At 40.0% G+C, this 26,639-nt stretch overlaps 1 protein-coding gene across 1 annotated transcript; it reads left to right on the top strand.

The window, feature by feature from the left end:
• Nucleotides 1-26,629, top strand: SLC16A5 (solute carrier family 16 member 5). Its single transcript, XM_074224610.1, has 5 exons — nt 1-112; nt 12,522-12,739; nt 21,309-21,452; nt 21,826-22,623; nt 23,237-26,629. Exons 2-5 carry the CDS (start codon nt 12,541-12,543, stop codon nt 23,482-23,484), a joined length of 1,389 nt encoding a protein of 462 aa, XP_074080711.1. The 5' UTR covers nt 1-112; nt 12,522-12,540; the 3' UTR covers nt 23,485-26,629.
• Nucleotides 26,630-26,639: the final 10 nt, after the last annotated feature.

Here is a 26,639-nt window from a genome sequence, read left to right as displayed (position 1 = left end):
GGAAGACCGGAGCCCGGAGACCTGCGGCAGGAAACAGTTTCTCTGCTTTGCCAGAGAGGGAAAGGAGACCCTAGCTCTGGAGTCACTCTGCATGGGGGCCCTGTGTGAACCGGTGAGCTGAATGGGAAGGCGGGGATCCTTCCCCCGCCGACGCCCCCACCCCCCTCCCAAAGGGTTAACACCTCCTCCTGCTTCCCACTCCGCACCCCGCCCCGTGGTTGGGGATCCCCGCACTTTCCCAAGATAACCTCCTCCCCTCGCCTCAACCCTTTTCCCTCAGCCCAAGATCCCCGGGAAGAATCCTTCAAAAAGCCACGCTAACCTCTCGGGTGGAAGATGAAGGTGAAGGGGATGGAGGCTGGGCATGGGATCTTCTACCCTTTTGATGACACTGGGGCTTTGCAGCAAATTCAGCCCCTAGCCAGTCTTGCCTAATCCATCCTGCCCTTCTTCACTGTTTCATTTTGTTTTGTTGGTTGCTGTTTTTAATTCTAAAAGGCACGGTTATCGTTGTGTAAGAGGCCAGGGGACAATGCCAGCTTGGGGTCCAGCACATGGATTTTTCTGGCTTTTGGATAAGAGCATGGCCCTTATTGAGCAAGATTTACTTTGGGAGAAACACCTGTGGAATAGGTGGGGTGAGAAATTTTCTCCTGGGAACCCAGCTGGCATCAGTGACTCCCAAATCATGCTACTTTGCCCCTTCCTCCAAATTCTGCTCTGTGCTTTGCCTTTATACCTCAGGGTATGTGGAAACCCCCCAGCCCAGAGGCAGGTGAGGTGAAAAGGAAGACAGCTGAGAAGGGTCACAAAGCCGAGATAAGAGTTCACCAATACTTTTTTCTCAGCCTCTCCCCTGCAATTCTGCTTCCCATGTTCTTGAGGAGGTGGAGAAATACTCCATCTACAGGGCTCACCCCTGTCCAAATGTCTCTTGTCTGATCAGTCAATCAAAAAAAGTATTAGTTGCTTCCTATCTGCCAGGCACCGTTGCCTAATCTTGCCTTTTACCCCATTTTCTGAATGCATTTTCTGCAGTTCTGCCCTTACCCATCCTATAATAGAAACATCTGGGGTCTCACTTATGAGCTGGAAAGAGAAGAGAGGTCAGTGACTTATTTGGGTTCTCTTAGACTCCAGAAATCACAGATTGGCTTCTCTCTCCCTTGAAAGGAACCGGGAGATCCTATGCCAGGTATACTTGATAATTTGTTGCCAGCTCCTGGGATCTGGGAAGTACCAACTCTAATCCCTGTAATCTTTAGGATAGGCAAGAACTAACTTGTCTCCAGGGTCCAAACTCAAAAGTGATGATCTACTCTGGGTTTGGGAGGGCGAAAGATTGAGTAGCCTTTTGTTTTCTAGCAATCTCCAGGGGGTGACAACTACCCAGGTTTGTTTTCTAGAAAGGTGGACACAGCCTGGGCAGTGGGTAGGGAGAGAAGAGGGTCCTCACAATGTGGATCATAAGACACACAATGAAACCCCAATTCATTTTTAAATCTGATTTTTATCTTGGGGTCTCCACAGATCTAACTTTGACCCTATGCTTTCTGTATAGTGCTTGTGAACTTTGTACTGGAAATCCATAGAAAGGGCAAGGAACAGGGTGTACAGTCTAGTATTGCATTGTATTTAGATAAGGAAATGTCAAGGAAAGAAAGTCAGGAGGATAGAATACCTTTCTGGGGAAAAGACTTTAGAGAATGAGGATTATAATTTCCTTAAAATATCCTGTGCAGACCCAAGCAAAAACTTGTCAAAAAGGGTAAAGAATCTGAAATCCTCATCCAGAAAGCTAAGACTGAAAGAACCTTCCTTGGTTCTTACTGACTCAGCTCTATTTTAGGGTAGTAATTGACTTTAGAACTCCTAAGGTAAGGGCGGAGGGCTAGACCACTTGTTAGTCTTTTCTGGGAAACATGGACCAGGAAGTTTCTGTTCACTATGATTGCTTTTCCCTGATGAACAGAAAGTCAGTTTCCCTGGAATATAGAGATAATACAAATCAGGAAACTGAGTCATCCATTTCTTGCTTCCCTGTAGTTGTAATACTGTAGACATTTAGTCTTACTTAGGTAGGTATGCCATCAGTTTTCTCTTGGGATAGTCCCAAGCCAGATGGACCGGTTTTCTCAGGCATTGCCTCCACCAATGGGTAGAGTGACATGTCACTGAAGTATGAGGTCAAGTTCTCAGCCTAAGTAGCTAGAAAACTTCTGTGTCTAGGTTATCATGATTTTAATAGTCATGGCCAGTATTGATGTAATCCTTCCCATCTAAACTCAAAATATCTGAAATATATGGGGAACTGATTTGTAGGAGGAAAGCTGACTATGGAAAAAGTCCTGATGAGCAAAGCAATCCCTATCCCTGTATGGTATTTTTAAAGAGAGTTTGGAGAAGGGGTTTCTGAAAAAAGTTTACATGCAGAAGCCAATAGATTTTAAGCTGGAAAGGACCTGAAAGATCATTTAGTTTAATCTCACTTTAGTGATGAAGAAACAGAGGCAGAAAGAAGTGATTTTCCCAAGGTTACACAGCATGGAATTGGATTCAAATAGGTCTTTTGAGCCCAAAGGAAGAAAAAGGGAAAAATATGTTAGGAGGCTGGGAAAGGGGGTGAAGAGAAGAGAGAAACAGGGTGAGGGCAGTGAAAGTACTTGAAAAAAGCCAGAATGAAAGGTTTACTGAAGTTTCTGGGTACTGCCCTTAGAGGAACTTAGAACTGAGATTTGTCCTATTCTGAATGTGATCTGGAATCAGTTTGGGAGGGGATTGGAGAGGGAGCCAAAGGTGGGACAAAAGTAAACTGGACTCTCCATTACTCCAAACCTTCAAGAAACCTAGAAAGGTCAGAACTGTTCAGCCCCTAAGAGTGAGGGAACTCTGGGTTGAATGTTTCTCTTCCCTTCAGTCTCTTCTCCCACAGACTCAAGAGCCAGCAGTAAGAACAAGACACAGTATATCCTCTTTTACTGCCCCCTCTACACTTCCTATCTTGACGACACCCAGCTGGGAATATCAACTGGATGTCCAAGGCCCTACACTCTCTACCCATCCCCCCCAGCCTTTGCTTCAAAATATAATCTGGAATAGTGATAGAATTCACTATATTATTATATGATTCTACTCCACCTTCTGGAGTAGTGATAAAATTTATTATTAAGTAAAGTTTTAAAATCCACCAAACACAATGAAAGATTATACTACAGATTTAGAGAAACCCAAGAGATAAACCTAGATTGAATAATTCCATAACAATCACAAATGCCACAGTGACTAAAATGACTTGAAGAAATGAAACAAGAGACTTTTTTAAAAATTTATTTTTATTAAAGATATTATTTGAGTTTTACAATTTTCCCCCCAATCTTGCTTCCCTCTCCCCACCCCCCATGGAAAGCACTCTGTCAGTCTTTATTTTGTTTCCATGTTGTACCTTGATCCAAATTGGGTGTGATGGGAGAGAAATCATATCCTTAAAGAAGAGAAGTCTAAGAGGTAACAAGATCAGACAATAAGATATCTGTTTTTTTTCTAAATTAAAGGGAATAGTCCTTGCACTTTGTTCAAACTCCACAGCTCCTTATCTGGATACAGATGGCCCTCTCCTTTGCAGACAGCCCAAAATTGTTCCCGATTGTTGTACTGATGGAATGAGCAAGTCCTTCAAGGTTGAACATCACTCCCATGTTGCTGTTAGAGTATACAGTGTTTTTCTGGTTCTGCTCTTTTTTTTTTAAGTTTTTGCAAGGCAAACAGGGTTAAGTGGCTTGCCCAAGGCCACACAGCTAGGTAATTACTAAGTGTCTGAGATCAGATTTGAACCCAGGTACTCTTGACTCCAGGGCCAGTGCTTTATCCACTACACCACCTAGCCGCCCCTAACAAGAGACTTTTTTAAAAAGCAAAATTAGAAAAAGAACTCTGGAAGGACAGTTAGAAAGTAATTTGGAATAAAAGGTAGAAAACCTTACCCAAGTAGAGGATCCTTGAAAATAGACTCCTTGATTAATTGATCATTGAGAAAATGAAACAAATGATCATTGAAAAATAAGAAGGTGCAATCAATTTAGTGACAAGAAAAATACTTAACAGTCAAAAGATTGAAAAATTGAAAGAAAATATAGGCATCTGCTATCCAAACAATTTACTCAGAAAAAAAGCAAATAATGCCCAAACAAAAAAAAAAATATCTGGTGGCTATATTTAAAAAAAAATTACCCTGTTAGAACCTAATAGAACTAAATCTATTAGAAGCTAAAGGCAAAGTGAAAATCACCACCTGAATGAAACCCCAAACTGAAAATACCCTGGAATGTCATCACCAAAATCTAGAATGTTGCTGTGATATTACAGGTAGTCAGAAAGAGTTAAGTACCAAGGACCCAGTCATGATGACAGAATTCTATATCACAAACTACATTGTTGTAGAGAAAATCTTAGAATTTGATGCCTGAAAAGATATAAGCTAAAGGCTTAAAAATCAAAATCAAAATCTGAAAAACTGAGTAAGGTCCATAAAGGTAGGGAGGAAAATATGACTTTTAATAGAAGACTTTCAAGCTTCCTTGATGAAAAGATAATAACTGCACAGACACTTTGAAATGCAAACATTAGAAAACCTAGAAAAGTTAATATATTTAAGAAATCTGAAAGGAGATCACATTCTAATAGGAAAAGAGGGGAAAGTTCTTCAGAATTCTCTCTTTAAAGGTTACAGAGGGAGTTAAGTAACATAGTAACAAGGACCAAGCATATTTTTGTTCTATTTTGTAAACTTTAAGGGAGAAAAGAAAAGAGGAGTAAAAGGAAATACACTAGAAAACAAGTGAGGAAGGAGGAGAAATTAATTTTCTTTATTAGAGTGCTTGAGAAAAAGTAGATTCAAATATGGAGGAGAGGGACCATGAGGGGACCCAGAATCTTGTGAACTTTAATTATATCTGAATCAGACAAATGATGGTTGGACTGTACATATTCACAAAGAATTTGGATGAGAAATATATCAAATTTAGAAGGTGGAGTAGAATCATATCAAATTCAAGAGAGAAAGGGTAGAATAGTGAAAAGGGTTTTTAAAAGGAGGGCAAAGTTAGGGAGGGAACACCCAAAAGCAAAATAAACTTTAGGACCTCTAATTTGTATTTATGAAATTTTGTATCTGAGTTACATATCCAGTTGGAGCTTATTGTAGTACATTGTGTGAGATGTCACTTTAAATAAACCTAGTTTCTACCAAACTGCTTTCTACTTTTCAAGCAGTTTTTGTTAGTGAGTCCTTACTCCAGTAGTTAGAATTATTAAATTTACCAAACAGTATACTATTATCTTCAATCGATTTTTAAGTAGAAAACTTGTTCTACTGATCACCTGTTCTATTTTTTTAACCAGTATCACATAGATTTGATGATTACTGCTTTATAATAGAGTTTGAGATCTGATATGTCCCATCCTTCCCAACTTTTTTCATTATTTCTCTTGAGATTCTTGATTTTTTATAAATTTTGCTATTACTTTTCTAGTTCTATAATGTAACCTTTGGTAGAATGATTGGTAATGAATCTATAAATTGCCACTTGAATTTTATTGGCATGATTCAACCATAAGTAGTTAATTACTTTTCGATTATCTAGGCCTGTCTTTGTTTCTATAAAGAGCTTTTATGTATTCATATAATTCTTGCTTGTGTCTTGTTACCTGATCTCCCAGATGTTAGACATTTTATAGTTACTTTTTAAAGGAATCAAGGTAGTTAGAATGAGAAGTAGTTAATTGGGAATAATCTTTACAGCAGTTGAAGGAGCTGATGCATAGAACAATACTGGGCTTTCTCTACCACCCATCATCACCAAAAAAAGAAGAACCTTTTTAAAAAAAAAAACCTTCCAAGTGAAAGCAATACATAGACAAATGCTGAGAGATTTCCATCCCTACTGCCACCAGATTGGGAGCTTGGTTGGAGACCTCCATTACCCAAAGAAACCTTTCCCCCCCTCCACCTACCAGCCCCAAAGGTCCAGGCCCCATCAGTCTTCTTACAATCTTAATCAACTTGTCACCCATCTTCTCCTGTCTATGAACCTGTTCTATCTCATGTGTCTGCTCCCTACATACTCTTCCTCTCCTGTCCTGCTTTATCTCTGTCCCCTAACCCCAACGTGTCTTCCCTGCCTTCTTCCTTCCCCTCCCCATGTCTCCCCAAAATTGCTTAAACAAAGGTCTGAGGATTGGTCCACTTGGTCCACAAGAACCATCTGTACTTGCTTTTACCTTAAAGCGATCAAAGAAAGAAGGGAAGGATCCATATATACAAAAATATTTATAGCACTTTGGATTATAGTAAAGAACTGAGAATAAAATGGGTGTCCATCAGCTGGTGAATCATTGAACAAAAGTGAGCTTAGGAATGTGATGGAATATTTTTGGAGGGTAAGAAAGAACCAAGAACAGATAAATAGAATCCTGAGATTTATGAATTTATGCTGAGTAAGATAAATAAAGCAGCAATTTATACAATAAATGCAATATTGTAAAAATCAAAACAAAACACTGAAAAAGACTTGAGAACTGTAATTGATGCAATGACTAGATACCTCTCCAAAGAAGTGATGATGAATTTTGTTTTCTAATTCTTATAATTGAGATGAGTGACTAGAGGTACAGAAAGAAATATAAATTTTTTAGACATGGATAGTATAAAAATCCGTTTTACTTCATCTCGCTCATTTGTAAAAGAGATTGTGTGTTTGTGTATGTGCGTAACAAGAGGTGGATGTTCAGAAGGGGACATTTATCAGGATAGTTTTGGAACTACTACAATAAATTTAATATATATACTTTTAGAAAAACCAAGCTGTGTATAATATGCTGTCATTTATATGATGCTTTAAAGTTTGTCAGGGGGTGGCTAGGTGGCGCAGTGGATAAAGCACCAGCCCTGGAGTCAGGAGTACCTGGGTTCAAATCCAGTCTCAGACACACATAATAATTATCTAGCTGTATGGCCTTGGGCAAGCCACTTAACCCCATTTGCCTTGCAAAAAACCTAAAAAAAAAAAGTTTGTCAGGCACTTTATAAATATTTCATTTTATCCTCACAACAACTCTGGAAGGAATATGATGAAAAAACAGAGGCAGACATAGGTTAAATGACTCATCCATGAACTCACAACTAGTAAGTCCTTAGACTAGATTTGAACTCAAGTCTCACTGACTCCTAAATCCAGTATATCATCCATTGTGCCATTTAGCTACCTTAGTCATGTTGTCATGTTTAGTTGTGTCCCAGTTGTGTCCAGCTTTGTTTAACCCCATTTGCAATTTTCTTGGCAAAGATACTGAAGTGATTTTCCATTTCCTTCTCAAATTCATTTTACAGATGAGGAAACTAAGGCAAACAGGGTTATGTGCCTTCCCAGGGTCACACTGTCAAAAAATGTCTGAGACCAGAATTGAACTCAGGAAGACTCATCTTTCTGATACCAGGTAGACTATAGAGAGTTCAAGATGTCCATTAGGTCAGTGGTATAGATATTGTATCTCCTTATCACTACTAAGATCAAATACAAAATGCTCTGGCATTCAAAGCCTTTCATAACTGAACTCCACCTATACCTTTCCAATCTTTTTTTTTCAATTATATGTTAAGATAGTTTTCAACATTCATTTTTGTTTTCTCCCACCTTTCCCTTCCCCTATCCCAAGATAGTGCTGTATTTTATTTTTTTTTTATTAATAACAACTATAATGAAAGAAACTAACAAGCAGGTCCAAAGAAAGAAGAGAGAAAAAGAAAGAGAGAAAGAAAAAGAGGCAGAGAAGGGCAATCTGAGAGACTGGGATATTAAAGGTAGGACTGGTTTTATAAATAGATTAGCAGTCTGAGTAAACTGGACTAATAATCAGGGCAGGAACAGAGTAAGTTTGGCTTATGGCCCTTGACCTTTCAAGTGTGCTGAGAAAACAAATCCTAAAGTAAGTGTAGGGAGCATGGATCCCAATGTCTGTTATAGTCACTAATCCTTGGGACGGGGATATCTCTGGTGGATGAGAAAGAGGGGGATAGAAGGATCTGCAAACCAGAAGTCAGGAGAATTTGGTGATGAAACCCCCAGATAGACACATTCAGGCCACTGTGCCTGACCAGTGTCAGTTTAACCACTTCCATCTAGAGCTTCTGATGGAGGAAAGGGGGAAAGAAATCAGACAGGTGGGGCTTGGATCTGTGCTGAGGTAAGAGGTCTGCCTCTCAAGCCTTCTGAAAGAATTTGACTCCCTGAATAAAGCACCCTCAAACAGGACACTCAGTCCCAAGGATTAAATATCAGCCTTGAGGGGGTTTTAATGACTTTAAGCAGGTGGTAGGGAAGTGTTTGAGTGTTTCTGATGATGTTCCTAGTCATATCTTTTTTTTTTTTGCAAGGCAATGAGGTTAAGTGGCTTGCCCAAGGCCACACAGCTAGGTAATTATTAATTGTCTGAGGTCACATTTGAACTCAGGTACTCCTGATGCTATTCCCGGTGCTCTATCCACTGTGCCACCTAGCCGCCTCTGATGATGTTCCTAAATGGCAAAATGAGAAAGGCAGGAGTGGACACCCTGCTAATTTCATCCTTCTTTTGTTGTTCAGTTGCGTCCTACTCTTCTTGATCTGAGACTGAATTTGAACTCAGGTCCTCCTGGCTTCAGGACTGGTCCTCTACCCACTGTGCCATCTAGCTGATACTTACTAGGTGGGTGACCTTGGGCAAGTCACTTATCCCTGATTGCCTCTTTTCCACGGCTATCCCCAGTCATCCTGATTTATATCTGACCACTGGACCAGATGCCTCTGGAGGGGCAAGTGAGACTGGTGACATAGCATAGCACCCCCTCATTCAAATCCAATTCAAGTGCTTGTCATGGTATCACCTCCCTGATGTCATGGACTTCTTCCAGAAGATAGAACAGACATCACTCTTCTTGATCCCATTTGGAGTTTTCTTGGCAAAGTTACTAGAATCATTTGCCATTTTACAGGAGAGAAAAATGAGGCAAATAGGGTTAAATGACTTGCCCAAGGTAACTGAGTCAGTAAATTAGGCCAGATTTGAACTCCAGAAGATGTCTTCCCAATTCCAAGCTCGGTCCTGTATGTACTGCATCACCTAGCTGCCAGCCTCCCTCCTAGGGATAGTTAACTTTAGGTAAGCTGCTGCTTGCTTCTCAGACTGCCTAAAGTATCTTTAGTTTTGAGAGTCAAGGTCACTGCCTCTGATCCATTCAATTTTGGGCTGCCATAGGTGAGACAGGTGCTTTGCTAAAGATAGCTAGTGAATTAGGAAAAAGAAAGAAGACAGGGCTAGGTTAATACTGAGGAGAGGACACTAGCTTTCTTTGTTTTGTAAGTTAGAAGGATTTGAGGAGTGAAATACAACAAGCTTATAATGCCAAAATTAGAGAAGACCTTTGAAACATAATCCTTTCAAAATGAAGAAACTGAGGTCTAAAGTGGGAAAGGGTTGATCTAGGGTCACAAAACTAATTAATGGCAGATCTAAGATTGAAATAAAAATGTTTTGACTAACAATCTAAACCTCTTCTAAGGCACTTTGCTAAGTCTATTGTGGAAGACTTGATTGCAGAGCTCAGGACTCAGGACTTAGACTATAGAGAGCTCAAGATGCCCATTAGGTCAGTGGTATAGATATTGTATCTCCTTATCACTACTAAGATCAAATACAAAATGCTCTGGCATTCAAAGCCCTTCATAACTGAACTCCACCCATACCTTTCCAATCTTTTTTTTTATAATTATATGTTAAGATAGTTTTCAACATTCATTTTTGTTTTCTTCCACCTTTCCCTCCCCCATCCCAAGATAGCAAATAATCTGATATGTTATATATATAAAATCATGTTACACATATTTTCAGATCAGTCATGCTGTGAAAGAAGAATCAGAACAAAAGGGAGAAATTGCAAGAAAAAAATGCAAAAAAAAAGATTAAAAAAGTGAAAATAGTTTGCTTTGTCTACATTCAGACTCCAGAGTTTTTTCTCTGGGTGTGGTTGGCATTTTGCGTCATAGTTCTTTTAGAATTGTCTTTGATCACTGTATTGCTAAGAGCTAAGTCTATCATAGTTGATCATCCCATAGGTTTTTCTGAAATTTACCTATTCATTGATTCTTATAGAGTAATAATAATTCCATTACATTCATATGCCACACCTTGTTCATACATTCCTCAATCAATGGCCAACCCCTCAATTTCCAATTCTTTGCCACCACAAAAAGAGCTGATGTGAATATTCTTGTCCTTGTGAATCTTTTCCCCTTTTTTGTGGTCTCTTTGGGATATAGATCTAATAGAAGAATACTGCTGGATCAAAGGGTATACACAATTTTCTTGCCCCTTGGGCATAGTTGCAAATTGCTCTCCAGAATGGTTAGATCAGTTCACAGCTCCACCAACAATTCAGTAATGTTCCAGTCTTCCCACATTCTCTTCAACATTTATCATTTATCTTTTAATATTAGCCTATCTGTTAGGTGTCAGATGGTAGCTCAGAGTTGTTTTCAATAGCATTTCTCTAATACTGACTCAGAGCATTTTTTCATATGACTATAGATAACTTTAATTTCTTCAACCCTGTCTATTAACATCCTTTGTCCATTTATCAATTGGAAAAATGGCTTGTATATTCTTATAATTTTGACTTAGTTCTCTATATATTTTTAGAAAAGAGACCTTTATGGTAGATACTAACTTTAAAAATTGTTTCCCAGCTTTCTGCTTTCCTTCTAATCTTGGTTGTATTGTTTTTGTGCAAAACCTTTTTAATTTAAAAAAATCAGAATTATCCATTTTGGATTTCATAATGTTTACTGTCTCTTTGGTCATAAATTCTCCTTCTCTTCAGAGATATGACTAAAAAAATTACTTGCTTTTCTAATTGACTTATGGTATCACCTTTTATGTCTAAATTATGAACCCATTTTGTCCTTATCTTTGTATAGGGTATGAGATATTGATGTATGTGATATTATTTTCCAAATTTTCCAACAGTTTTTTGTCAAATAGTGAGTTCTTATCCCAGAAGCTGAAGTCTTTAGGTTTATCAAACAGTTGATTAATATAGTTAATTACTACTGTATCTTTCTACTGATCCATTATTTTATTTCTTAGCCAATTCCAAATAGTTTTGATAACTGATGTTTTATATTATAGTTATCTAGTTATCTGGTACAGCCTGGCCACTTTCTTCGGCATGTTTCCATTAATTTCCATGTTAGTAAATTATATTTTCAAGAATGATGTGATTTTGGACAAAGACCAAGGACTATTACCTTTAATTTAGGAAAAATCCTGATAGCTTATTGTCTGATCTTGCTATCTCTTATACTTTATGTTTCTTCCTTAAGGATATGATTTCTCTCTCATCACATTCAATTTGGATCAATGTATACCATGGAAACAATGTAAAGACTGGCAAATTGCCTTCTGTGGGGGGTGGGGGGAGGGAAGTAAAATTAGGGGGAAAAATGTAAAACTCAAGGTAAATAAAATGTTTATAATTTAAAAAAAAGTGATGTGGAATTTTCGAGGAGGGAGAGTGAAACAGAAGGTGCTTCAGCTCTAAACTTTATTAAAGTTCTCAGCAGAGCTAGAAAAGAGGTTAGAGATCTTTTAATCCAACAAAGAAAACTGAAGCTCTAGAAGACAGTGATTTATGCAAGTTGCAGGTGGGGTGGGGGTTAGTAAGGAAAGATTGTCCCACAGTTACTTAGTGGTGGAACAAGGGGTATTAAAAGGTTAGTAAGTATCCACTATTGGAGTAATTTTTAAATTGCTTTTCCCTTGCGTTCTCAAGGCAAATAAGGGAGAATTTTTGGGCTTCCTTCAGCAAACACTTGAAAGTGAAAGCATAATCACCCTTAGCTTAAAGAGGAAGCTTTAACTTTTCTTCCTTATACACCTATAGCTTTTGGGGGCTGGAGTGTAAAAGAGTGAGTAAGAAACGTTTTCTTTGTTGTGACTGGGAATCAAAAGACCTAGCTTCAAATCTCCCCTCTGCTCCTTATAACCTGTGTGCCCATGAGAAAAGCCTTCCTGCATCTTTGACTTTTCCATTAAATGATGGTGATGGCCACGATTCCTTTTCAGTTCTAATCTTTTCTCAAAGGCTCAGGAACCTGGCCTCAGATATTGTTCACTCTCTGCCCTGTAAATCTCTACTCAAACATTCCTGTTCCCACTCACTCTCTACAGGCCCCTCCCTTATCTCCTCCTGCCTACTGGTTCCAAGAAATGGGTCAAAGCAGATTGAGAACCAAAGTATGGGCCAATTGCCACCTTTCAGAGGGTGGTGCTCCCTTAGGTTAACCTAGGGTAGCCTTAGAGAAGGGCAGATTTCTGTTGTGTGAGGTCAGGCTCTTCCTGTGAATGTGGCAGATGACCAAGAGGAGAAGGCAAGAAACCCAGACTGCCACTGACCTGACTCCTGACCCCTTGTTTCTTCTTCTGGACCCTAGGTGACTCTTGCAGGAGAGAATGCCTCGAGCCCAAGAACGGGTAGAGAGCAGCTGGTCTTGGGTGGTGTTGCTGGCCACCATGGTGAGCCAGGGCTTGACACTGGGCTTCCCTACTTGTATCGGTATCTTCTTTGCTGACCTCCAGCATGATTTCCAAGCCAGCAACAGCGAGACATCCTGGTTCCCTTCCATCCAGATCTCATTACTCCATGCTGGAGGTGAGTTCCTTGCAAGGGGGAGGGACTGGAAACAGAGACATTGAAGGAGTAGGGGTCAGGTGTTATATGCTCATTTGAGTCCATACTCCTAGGACTAGAGCTGAAAAATGGCTATTAGAGATCATCTTTTCTAACCCCTTCATTTTATTCAAGGTCTAAAGTCTAGAAGACTTACCCAAGGATACACGGTTGGTAGGATGAATTATAGAATCATAGAATGTGAGAGCAAGAAGAGACCTTTAAGATCATCTAGTGCAACTCAGTCTTTGACATCTAAGTTAATAATACTTTTTAGAACACCATTTCATACATCATCTCCCTTGCTTTTCATAGGAAACTTATATCAAGTATTTTAATTACCCTTTTATAAATAGAGGTTAAATGATTTGTCCATGTGGCTAGGTGGCACAGTGGATAGAGCACCGGCCCTGGAGTCAGGAGTACACCTGAGTTCAAATCTGGCCTCAGACACATAATAATTACCTGGCTGTGTGGCCTTGGGCAAGCCACTTAACCCCCATTGCCTTGCAAAAAACTAAAAAAAAAATGATTTGTCCAAGGTCACTCAGCTTATAAGAAGCAGAGCTGGGATTTGGATCTATGTCCCATCTAATTATCTCCCTACTCAGCATTCTGGTGTGCTTTAATATTTTATTTTCCCCCACTTACATGTAAAAATGATTTTAATATTCATTTTTTAAAAATTTAAATTCCAAATTCTCTCCCTCCCTCCCTCTCCTCCCCCTCCCATTAAGAAGGTAAACAATTTGATATGTTATACATGGGCAATCATGTAAAATATATTTCCATACAAATCATGTTGCAAAAGAGAACAGACCAAATATAAAAGAAAAAAAAGAAAGTTTTTTAAAAAAGGTATGCTTCAATCTGCATTAAGACTCTATCAGTTTTTTCCTCTGGAGATAGCATTTTTCATTGTAAATCCTTTGGAATTTTCTTGTATTCTTGTATTGCTTAAAATAGATGTCATTTAAGGATCATTATATAATATTGCTAATATTGTGTATAATGTTCTTCTAGCTCTGTCCATTTTACTTTGTAACAGTTCGTGTAAGTCTTTCCAAGTTTTTCTGTGAGCAGCATTTTTAAAATTTTATTTATTAATTTTTCCAATTACATGTAAAGATAGTTTTTGACATGTATTCTTGTAAAGTTTTCTCCCTCTCCTTGCCCTAAGACCCAAATAATCTGAAATAGGTTTTACGTGCACAATCATGTTGCACATATTTCCATATTAGTCATGCTGTGAGAGAAGAATCAGAACAAAAGGGAAAAACAAAAAAATTAACAAAAAGTGATCATAGTATACTTTGATCTGCTTTCAAATTTCATAGCTCACTTTCTCTGGATGTGAATGGCGTTTTCCATTGCAAGTCTTAGGTTTGTCTTTGATAGAAGAGCTAAGTCCATCATAGTTGATTATCACACAATGTTGCTGTTAATGAGCACAATGTTTTCCTGGTTCTGCTCATGCAATCATTTCTTATAGCACAATAGTATTTCATTACAATTATACATCACAATTTATTCAGCCGCTCCCTAATTGATAGACATTCCCTCAATTTCCAATTCTTTGCCACCACTAAAAGAGCTGCTATAAATATTTTTGCGTAGATAAGTTCTTTTTATTTCATTGGAATACAGACCTAGTAATGGTGGCTGCATTAAGACCTTTATCAACTTTTATCTTCTTTCCCTGCTCTCAACAGAAAACAATCTTTAAAATATCTTCAAACAAAATCATTACACCGTCACCTTTCTTTTTGAGGTGAAGTTCTTTTTTTCTTTTTGCTAGGCAATGGGGTTAAGTGGCTTGCCCAAGGCCACACAGCTAGGTAATTAATAAGTGTCTGAGGCCGGATTTGAACTCAGGTACTCCTGATTCCAGGGCTGGTGCTCTATCCTCTGGGCCACCTAGCCACCCCTGAGGTGAAGTTCTAAGGATATTCAACATGGCAAAATAACCTTGGGTTTGTCTGATTTTTTTGTTTTGTTTTGGCTGATATGCTTTTTTCTTTTATTCTTTTTAATAAAAGGGAATAGTGTCAGGAAATGAAGATGTAAAAACTAATAAATTTTAGTAAAAATTTAGACAAAATAAAAAATATTTCAAGCAGGCCCTTACTCCCCATCTTTTTTTTTTTTTATTAAGCATCAAGGAGGTCTTTATAGATGCAGTGCTTGAATTGGGCTTTTCATTAACTTTCTATCAGGCTCCCCTTCCTACCCCTAACCAACCTAGATGATCCCCCCCCCGCCCCACTGGAATGGTATTGGACTGGGAGATACAGCTATTAGTATTACCCAATGCTACTGAATTTTGTGCCCTAGAGGGTTCCCTGGGCACTGAAACTTGGTTCTCTAATAGAATCAGGCTGATGATAGATTTCTTAGATTTCTCAGATATATAGTCATAGGGTATTGTAAATACTTTTAAGAATCTCCAGTTGCAGGGGCGACTAGGTGACGCAGTGGCTAGAGCAGCTGCCCTGGAGTCAGGAGGACCTGAGTTCAAATGTGATCTTAGACACTTAGTAATTACCTGTGTGGCCTTGGGCAAGCCACTTAACCCCATTGCCTTGCAAAAACTTAAAAAAAAAGAATCTCCATTTGCTTACAATATTATTGAACTTGGAAGTCACAGGACCTAGGTTCAAATCTTCAACCTACCACTTTTTACCTTGGTAAGTCACTTAATGTCTCATCTGCAAAATGAGTTTGGTTCCATTAGCTGGTCTCTAAGGTCCTTTCAAGCTCTAGATCTCTAACCTGGATCCTGTGAGTTTATGTTCTTCTTTCCTCTTGGAGTGTTCCCAGAACTGTCTGTGGTCAGGGGTGAGGCAGCTTATTCTAGGAGAAGGTGGAAGCCACCCAGGAAGCAATCAATATGCTTTAGATGCTTTGGATACAATGAGACTACTACTCAGTGTGGGAAGAGGAAGTGTGGAACCAGCACATGAATGTGTGAGGTAGATGGAGCCAAGAAGTACTTTATCTCTCTGCTACTTTCTGTAGAACTGGAAGAATCAGAGTGAGAAAACTGGGAGGAAAGAAGGAAATAGACATCAGCACTGTATCACTATACGTGTTATTTCATTTGATTTTCATAACACCCTTGGGAAGTAGGTATTATTATTATCTCCATTTGAACAGTTGAAGAAACTGATGCAGCCAGCTAATGTCTGAGGCTGAAATTGAACTTGGAACTTCCTGATTCAAGGCACAGCTCACTATCCACTCTAGCATCTAGCTGACTCTCAGCTCAGATGTTTGTTATTATTCAGTTTTGTCTTCATGATGTCATTTAGGGTTTGTTTTGGCAAAAATACTGGAGGGGTTTGCAATTTCCTTTTCCAGTTCATCTTTTTTTTTTTAAACACATGAAGAACAGAGGCAAAAAGGGTTAAGTGGCTAGCTCAGGGTCTGAGTGTCTGAGACCAAATTTGAACTCAGGGAGATGTCTTCCTGACTCCAAGCTGGGTACTCTATTCAATGCACCATCTAGCTTCCTCAGTGCAACTTGGATATTTATTACCTTTGTGATTTTAGGTGGATGAAGTCACTTTAGAGGAAAAACTCTGGGATTTTTTATTTTAAAAAATTGTTTCAAATTTTCTTCCTCCCATTAATTAATCCCTTTCCTACCTACTGAGAAAGAAAGAAATATAATCCTATATATATATATATATATATATGTATATATATATATATATATATGAAGTCATCCAAAATATATTTCTACCTTAGCCACATGAACAGCTCTATTATTGCTTCTAGTTTAAGGGATTTTCTCCAGTGCGGGAGTTGTGGTTGGGAGGAGGTAAAAAACATACCCAGAATACAAACATGAATCAGGTATGATACAGGAAGTTTTATTCCCACACAGCAGAGGAACACCACACTGTAAAAAAAATCATAGAATGATTACAGTCACTTAAGGGACCTCATTGAGACATTTGAAACATTTTACTCATTAACTATTTCACATTTTACTTCACTGTGTACAGCCCCATCAGTGCTAAATGAACTCTTTCTTACCTCCTGCAATCTTTCTTTCTCTTGGATGGCTGATCAACCTCTGCCACTATTTATGCTCCAGCTGTTTTGAAAACTGATACCTTGATGCCCAGTGCCCAGGAAAGAGCCAGCTGCCTTTGGAAATCTCACAAGGCCCTGAATCAAAGCAGAGAAGATACAAAGAAGCGGCAAACCCATCCCTGACATAGGCTTCTCTAAGAAGCTATAAGCTTATAGCTTTCCACCTTGTAGGGGAAAGGCATCCCCTGCTTCCAGAATCAGCTTTACATTTGGCAGTCTGCAGGAATAGGAGCCCTTAGGGATGGGTTCTGACCCTTTATAGGGGGTTCCAGCTCAGCAGCTAATTAAGAATCACAACCAACAGATAGCAGTCAGGAGGTAGGGAGAGTGCCCATCCATCATGCATTCCCACTTTACATGCTACAGAAAGTGCTTTGAAAACTATAAAACACTATATAAATGTCAATCATAATTATTTTTTCCTATTTCACAAGTCTTCTGAGGATTAAATAAATTGATATATAAACCACTTAATGATGGGCATATGATCTCCACCTATGATTTTGTTAGTGGAAGAACTCCCAGGTGAAGAAATTCCTTCTTGCAATGTGAGTAAGCACTCTCTCTGCAAATTATAGCCTTAGGGAGTTGCCTGGACCTCTGAGGGGTTAGGTGACTTTCCTGTATGTCCCAGAGGCAAGACCTGACCCTAGGTCTTCCTGGATTTGAGGTCTACTACCTCTTCACTATGATGGACTACCTGTCTTATAACTCTATGGTACAATATATTTATTTAAGCTATTACAAATGTAAATCATTTCTTCTTCTTAGGCCTCGAATCAGCTTCTCTGCTGGAATGTCCTTTTCCCTGGGTAGTCCTTAGAGGTTACCTTAGTACCTCAGTAGCTGCTTCCTGGCAAGAGTGTTGGTTTTAAGCCTTTGTCTTAGTAACCTCCTCCTAGAATGGGTTGCCTCATTCCTGACCTCAACTAATTCCAGGAGGTCTCCAGGAGAGCATAGGGAAAGGAGCCAGGCTCTTTAGAGTGTTCAACAGAGAAGGAAATCTCCCTTGGACTGGATTTGTTTCTACAGCTCTTCCCCCCCACCCCACCCAATTTGCACACATGCTACCTCCCGAAGTTTGAGCTAAGATAGGATGAGGAGGATAACTGAGACCGGTTCCGGTTTCTTCTCCCTCCCTTTCTTGCCCTCTCACTTGGCCCAGAGCATGCTATGCTGGTTCCCCCAGCTATTCCAATCGCCCTGGAATGTTTTCCTTATTTTCTCATGAGCTTTGTGGTGAGGTGGATTACTAGAGCTGGCAGAGAGGTGGGAATAGAGCCTACCTGTCTCTGACCCATCCTCCATCCTCCCTAGTTCAGGGAGTCTCCTGGCAGGGGAAGGGATAGATTTCTGGCCACCTATTCAAAGGAATGGTAGCTAGGAGGGTAGACTAAGGATAATTGAGCCCTAGATTCAAGTTCTACTTCTGACATATAATAAACTTCATACTAAGAGATTTTAATATAATGTGGAGGTTTCCTGAAATATCCTAAGTTATATAGAACAATGAATAACATTAGACTTGGAGTCAGGAAGACCCTGAATTCAAATCTGCCTCAGACCCTGGGCAAGTCATTTATTCTCTAATTGCCTTAATTTCCTCATCTGTAAATTGGGGATTATACAAGCAAGTTCTTTACAGGATTGTTGTGAGGATCATCTGAGATACCTGTTTAGCTTAGTGAAATGTTAATAGTAATAATACTACCAAAGCCCTTACTTAATAGATGCTTATTCCCTTTCCCTCCTAAACTGATATAAGCTATTTGAAGGGAATATGTTGTTTCATTTTTGTCTTTTCCTTCCTAGCCTACATGCCCAGATATAATAGCCACTTAGTAAGTATTTGTGGAATGTTGAACTAATTAGTTGGGAACAAACTGACTGATCCCACCCCATTTATTTATTTATTTTTCTAATTACATGTAAAGATAGTTTTCAACATTGATTTTTTGTAAAATTTTGAGTCCACATTTTTCTTCCTCTTTCCCTTCCCTCCTCCCTCCCCAAGATAGCAAGTAATCCAATATAGGTTATATGTGTACAATTATGTTCCATATTGATGTTTGTCCTTCATTTACAAAGAGGACTATGACTTCAGGAAGGTGATGCCATGACAAGCAAACAAATTGGATTTGGGTGAGGGGTTACTGGGCATAGTCACCAGCCCTACTTTCTCCTCAAGAGCCATCTGGGTCCAGTGGCCAGATATGAATCAGGATGACTGGAGAAGATCCTGGATGCCAGGCAATCAGAGTTAAGTGACTTGCCCAAGGTCATACAGCCAGTAAGTGTTAAGTATCTGAGACTGGATTTGAACTTAGGTTCTCCTGACTCCAGGCCTGGTAATCTATCCACTTCACCCCCTAACTTCCATCACAGCCTCAGACACTTGTCACTCACTAGCTGGGTGACCTTAGGCAAGTCACTTAACCCTGTTGCCCCACAAAAACCAAAAGAAAAAATTCCATTTTAATCAAATTATGAAAGAAAAATCAGAACAAAAGCAAAAATAAATTTAAACAAATTTAAAATTAAAGTGAAAATTTTATGCTTTGATCTACATTCAGACTCTTCTTTGAGGTCAAACCTAATCATTATAATCATTATAATCAAATCTCATTTTCCCCATTTATATTGTTGTAGACACTGGCTATGTTGTTTTCCTGGTTCTTTCATTCTGCATCAGTTCATCATAGAAGTCTTACTCTGTATTCATCATATTTGTTTATCTGATAGCACAATAATATATTACATTCCTATGTCTCAGTTTGTTAAGCCTGATGGCCACCTGCTTGGTTTCTAGTTCAGTGTTACTATAAAAAGTATAATAAATAATAAATGCCTTGGAATGTATAGGAATTTTCTTTTTTTGATTGACCTCCCTTACTGCTAGATGTTCAGCACTAAGATTTCTGAGTCCAAGGATATTGACAGTGTAGTCATTTAGCATAATTCCAAATTGCTTTCTAGAATGGTTGGACTAATTCATAGTGCTCTAAACAGCAACATGCAGTTATTTACTTTTAGAGCTTTCCATTCATTGTATCATTTAATTCTTACTGTGAATAATCCTATGAAGTAGATAAAGTACTATTCTCCCCATTTAGCAATTGAGGAAACTGAGATGACTCAGGGAGTTTAACTGATTTCCCCGAGGTCATAGAGATAGTAAATTACAGATTCAAACTTCTGATTTATGATCACAACTCTTGTATTCTCTCTGCTTTGTGTATACATAGCCACCCTTCCTATAATCACATATGACTGATCAAATTCCCTCATTTTATCATCTTCCATATCCTCTTAAGCACATAAACACATAATGTCTCAGTCATCTCTTAACTGTACACTCATTGCCAGGTCACTGGGAAAGGTGACATTTAACAAAACCCTGAGTCATACTGAGCATAGGAACTGGGACTAAAGTTAACAGGATGGCTGAGAGTGGGATAAGGTAGAGTTGGAGTTGCTGTCCTGTCTAGATGCCCAGCAATAAATGGTCTGGGATACTTCATTTCCAGATATCTGTGACTTAGAATGTGGGATGCCCTCATTGGGTAAAGAAAAAATGGATACAGGAATAGGTTGGAATATTTCCCTATAAGAATACTTTAGTGCGTTTAACCAATTCTTGTTCCAGGGTCCTATTTGAAGGCTACCTACTCATATACCTACCCATTTTAATCATTAACTCCATGCAACCTAATCAACCACTCAGAATACAAGACCTGGGAAGAACAGATTGCCTGAGATAGCCTTAGAGGGCAAAACTAGGAGCAATTACAAAGAGGCAGCTTTAGTGTTTGTGAAAGGAAAAACTTCCTAACAAATAGAGCTGTATAAAAACAACAATAATAATTAGCATTTATATAGACTATAAGGTTTGCAAAAAAAACCTTACTCATTTTATTCTTGCAGTAACCCTGTGAAGTAGATATGGTTATTATTAACACTTTTCAGATAAGGAAACTGAGGCAGGCAGAACTTAATTGACTTGACCAGAGCCACAAAACTACAAAGTATCTGAAGCTGAGTCTGACTTCAGATCATCCTGACCCCATGTCCCATTTAGTATTTACTGTACTGCTTAGGTGCCTCCTGTAGAATGGGCTGCTCCAGGGGTGATATGTTCAACATCACTAGAGGCATATATACATATATGTATACATATATATGTATATATGTATATATTATATATGTGTGTGTATGTATTGGATGACTTTCAGGAATGTTCTAAAAGGATTTCAGTTCAGGATGTTAGACATTGAGATTCCTTTCAACCTGGAGCTTGTATATTCCAATGGGGTGGGATAGGATGGAGGAACTCCCTTTGGTTCAGTAGGTTCTCATATGCTGTTCTCCAGGACTCCAGGACTCCAGGCTCTCCCTCTGGCTCCAACCCTAACCTCTCCCACTCTCTTTCTTTCTGGTTTCATCCCACCAGGGCCCATTTGCAGTATGCTGGTGGAGCACTTTGGTTGCCGTGTGACAGTGATGCTAGGAGGAGTCCTGGCCAGCTTAGGGATGGTGGCCGGCTCCTTCTCCCACTCCCTTAGCCAGCTCTACATCACAGCCGGATTCATCACAGGTGATAGCTCTCAGCTGTCTTCTCTCTTTCTCCCCCAACCTCCTAAGTCCAGGGTTTGGTGGGATGGGCACTTGGAGGAACAATAGCAGGAGATGGAAGGGAAGACAGAAGATCTGAGAAGTGGTTGAGGGGAGAAACAGATGGGAAGGCTGTTTGGAGGCAGGGGTGCTGTGCTTGCTCCAGAAGTGATCTCTTGGGCAGCCTCAATTATGGGTATGTCATGTCTAACTGGGCTAGATAAGTGGATGGGGAAAGGGGCAAAACTTCCACCTTAGGGAACTGTTGGGTGTGGGGAATGGACTTCATCAAAGCTAGAAGACCCAACTAGACAGATCACTGAGTTGGTATCTCTTCCTTCTTCCTTCCACTGCAGGGCTGGGCATGTCCTTCAGCTTTCAGGCAGGCATCACAGTATTGGGACACTACTTCTCCTACCATCGGACACTGGCCAATGCACTGGCCTCAGCTGGTGTCTCCATTGGCATCACCCTCTGGCCCCTGCTTTCCCGCTACCTCTTGGAGGTCTTCGGATGGAGAGGCACCTTCTTGATCTTTGGTGGAGTCTTCCTCCATTGCTGCGTCTGTGGGGCTGTTATGAGGCCTGTGGCTCCTAAGACTGAGTCAGCCTATCTCCCACCCAACAAGGTTGAAGAACAGGGTTGTTTGTTGACTTGTGGTCGGGCTGTGCAACAACATCTGGCCTTTGATGTCTTCCTCCAGAATCAGGGCTACCGCTTCTACACTCTGGGTGTGGTATGGATGCTGATGGGTTTCACAGTGCCCCACATCTTCCTGGTGCCTTTTGCCATGAACAACAACGTGGAAGAACACAAGGCAGCTTTGCTCATCTCCATCATTGGCTTCAGTAACATATTCCTTAGGCCCATGATTGGGCTGGTGGCTGGCCGATCAGTGTTTGCTGGTCACCGTGTATACCTTTTCACCTTGGCAGTCTTATTAAATGGGCTGAGCAACCTCATTTGTGTCATCTCAGCCAGCTTCTCTGTGCTAGTTTTCTATTGTTTAGTGTACAGCATCTCCATGAGTGGCATTGGGGCACTGTTGTTCCAGGTGCTTATGGATATAGTGCCCATGAACAGATTCTCCAGTGCCCTTGGCCTCTTCACCATCCTTGAGAGTTTCACCGTCCTTATATCTCCTCCACTGGCTGGTGAGGATAGTTGGGAAAGGATGCTGGGCTGGTATCTGGGAAAGGGAACCCTTGGGAGAAAAAAAAAAGCTTATAGATAAGTGAGATATCATGGGAAGAATATTGTATTTGATTTTATTGCTATTTCTGTAATCCCAGTCAAGTCACTTAATCTCTCTAGGTCTCATTTTTCATACTAGATGGTATCTAAGACCACTTTCAAATATTATAAGTCTATATGGAGATGCTCAAGGAAGGAAAGTTGCCATATATATCATTCATTCTGACTTAGGTAGATTATATAGTGAAAAAAGTATGGGATATGGAGTCCAGAGGCCCAGATCCAAGTCTAGAGGCCTAAATCCAATCTTGACTGGGCCACTTAACTAGTTATTTGACCCAGGACAAACTTTAATTCCTCAATTATAAAATGGTGATAATATTACTTGCCTTGGCTACTTTCCAGGATTTGTGGTGAGAATTACACTTTGTAAATGGGAAACTGCTATGAGAGTTATATGATTTTTTTCAATGTGATCTAGGAGTCTATGAGGGAAGAGCAACCTCAGAAATAGTTCCTGAGATCCCTGCATCCCTTGCCTCAATCAACCTGGCTTCTCTCTCTCCTATGCAGGTCTACTTTTGGACACGACTAGGAACTTCAGCTATATTTTCTACATGTCCAGCTTCTTCCTCATCTCAGCTGCATTCTTCATAGGCCTCAGCTTCTTCATCTTGAAGAAGAAGGAAAAGAAACAAGTAATAGACAGAGTCCATGAGGAACTTACTCTGGAAAAGGACCTCAACTTGAAATGCACAGAGGAGCCTGGGACTCAGCCACACTCAACAATTACATATGTCACATATGTAACAAGTGTCTGAGTCAAGGAGCTCTTGGGGGGGGACGCCAAAGACCACTAAGTTCTCCCTAACTCTAGACCCTCCTGTCCTAGCCTTCATTTTATCATGTCTTTGTGGTCTCTTCCCCACGCAAGGTCCAATGAAGCACAAACTTCTGGAGCTCTTTTACCCTGTGATCAACAGGATCCTCAAACCCTTGGTTTTCTCCCCTTGATGGGACCAGAAAGAGAAACTTGTACCTTTTCCCAGTCCCCTCCTTCTCCAACCTCTTGGGAAAGAGCAGCAAGAAGTATCTCAGAGAGAACTAGGGGGAGGCTACAGGCAGTGCTGGGCAGAGGGAACCAGATTTGTTCTAGCAGAGACCAAGAAAAACAGTATGTTTGAATTACACACAAAGACATTATTTCCTGGAGTAGCTGACTATAAAACTCTTTGAACTAATGAAGTGAATTAATGAAGCACAGAAAATAGGTGTGGGGAAAATTTTATTCCTCTTACCCCACCCCTTCTTTTTATTCTTCCACTTGGCAGGAGCAGTCTGGGTGGAATTTTGTTTGTTGATTTGACTAGATTGAGTTTCCAAAAAGTAGTTTTCTCAGGGACCTGTAAGAATTGATTTCTTTGCATGACCTGAACTTACTCTCTGTCCTGCTTACATGCAGGCAGGGCTGGCATGTCATGGCCCTGATTCTGCCCAGTAGGGGTGAGTCAGTGCCCTCATTGGCACCCCCTTCTCTCATCATCTGGTGAATGTGGACCTACTCTGGATCTCCCTGCTTCCCTGTATGATAAGGCAGGAATACTTCAGGCACAAGTCCCAGGGAACTATTTTCCCTGACAGACTAGAGGGGAATTCAGATTCATATTATATTTGACAAGTATCCATTGTGGGGCAGATATATTAGCCATCAAAGAGAATTAAAAGATGTGTAAAAGACTTAACCAGAACTGAGAGCTCTCGATGAGCTCATAGTCTAACAGTAGGGCAGGCTTATAGTCTGGCAGGGCCAGAAGGCACATACATTTGCTGCTAAATAGCAGGCCTTAAAGGTTTTGCTTTTTTTGTGGTCCCCCTCCTTGCAAGGTTAGGAGGCAGTTATGTGGTTCAGTACATAGAGACCTGGACCTGTGAACAGGAAGACCTAAGTTCAAATCCAGCCTCAGACACTAGTTGTGTGACCATTGGCAAGTCACTTAACCTCTGTTTGCCTTAATCCACTGGAGAATGAAATGGCAAACCACTCCAGTTTCTTTACCAAGATAACCCCATGGACAGTATGGTTTTACGGGGACATGAAGAATTGGACACAAGTGAACAACCACCACCCTTGCAAGGGGCAGGGCAGCCCAAAGGCCTAATAAAAAACTAATCCCTGAAATCATAGTTCACCTGCACAAAGGTCTCTTTTCTCTGACCCTCAAAACTAGATCATTACTCTCTTCAACATTTCTCACTCCACTCTACTCACTCCATTTCCCCAAAGTGGCAATAATCCCAGGGCAAGATAAGGACCAAGGACAGAGAATGTACAGAGTTGGAGGCTCTGGAAGGTGGTGGAAGGTGACATGGAGGCTGTTTAATTTTGGAGCAACTTTTTCTAAAGACAGAAATATCCCAACTGTCCTCCAGGGAATTCCATTGCAGTAGTCCAGGACCACTCCAGAAGAGAACACATTTAATCTGGAGCTCATCTGTCTTTCCTCCCACCACAAAGATCTAACGTTCTCAAGAACAGAAAGGTGGGATTCTCTTGTCCTTCATTATCCTCATTCTCTATAAGATAAAAGGATGGAGGATACTCACCCACCCAAATCAGTTCAGTTTTTGTATTGGATGATAGAATCAAACTGGTATATTAACTCCCCCAAGGGGCCAGCCCCGGTACCTGCACCCCTGGCATGAGCCCCAAGTCTTTTGGCAGAAATAAGGACCTACTTGATTTGGAGGAAAGGATAAAGCTGAGATCTTGGCCCATGTGTAAGCTCATAGGGCAATATGAGAGACTTGGATTCAGGGGTTAGAGTTCTTTTCCCAACCTTACTGATACTGGGAGGGTGATTCCATCAACTTACCTATCTCATCAAAAAATTGAATAGTTTCTTGGAATCTGTCCCTTCCTGCACCCTGATATAGCTATACAAGACTGAATCAGATAAAAGAGAGATAGGCAAGGTAGTATATAATCCAGTGGGAAAAGGTCTGGACTGAGAATCAAGACCTGGATGCTTTCTGATTCCATCTGATATTATGTGACCTTGGGCAAATAACTTCCCCTTCTATTTCTATCTCCTTTATAATGACAAAATTGGAGTTGATTTCCTTTCCAGTTCTAAAAAAAAATTGGATTTCCTTTCCAATTCTAAAGTTCATTGGGGGAAAAAATCTATATATCCCTTAGGATTTGCACTCATTTCTATTAGCCATTGTCTTCTGTGTCCAGATGTGAACACATGAAAGTGACAAAACTTTAATTTTGTTTCCCTTTGCCCTATCATAAAACCAGTAAAGGACAGACCAAAAAAGAACCCAAATTGTAGGCAGCTAATTGAAGTGCATATTGACTAATTGTCAATAAAGTGCACAGTATTGACCAGTAGTTAAATTCTGTCCTTAGTAGACCACACCATCCAACCCTTTGTGCATGTGCTTCCAAATACAATCTGCTGAAGCAAGTAGGATTGCCCTGAAGGATCATTCTTTAATGCACTTTGTCCACTTTTACTGGACAAGGGCTGTCTCCTTTGTTTACTTTTAAGGACAAGGGCTGTCTTGTTCATTTCATATTTACTGGCAAGTGAGAATGTGGTGGTTTACAAAATGCATTCTTCACAACCACTTTGGGGAAGTGACATCAAGATTTTGAACCCAGGTCTTCTGTCAAAAGTCCAGTGGTTGCTGCTAGATCACTTTGCCTTTCTCTATCACTTGCACACACACACACACACACTCCTACTCAGAAAAGGGACCTATTATACATTTTTTGGAATGAGTAAATCAACAAGCATTTATTAAGTACCTACACTATACCAGGCACTGAGTTAAGTGGTAGTGATACAAAGACAAAGCACACAATTCTCTACCCTCAGGAAATTTAACATTATCTGTAATATGTATGTGTATATATACATATATAAAAATAGATAACTATATATTTATACATATATACATGTGAGAT

This window comes from Macrotis lagotis, chromosome 2 (assembly GCF_037893015.1).
Source record: "Macrotis lagotis isolate mMagLag1 chromosome 2, bilby.v1.9.chrom.fasta, whole genome shotgun sequence".
Lineage (NCBI taxonomy): Eukaryota > Metazoa > Chordata > Mammalia > Peramelemorphia > Peramelidae > Macrotis > Macrotis lagotis.
The sequence above is the reverse complement of the archived record's forward strand: the minus strand, read 5'-3'. Positions and strand labels throughout refer to the sequence as shown.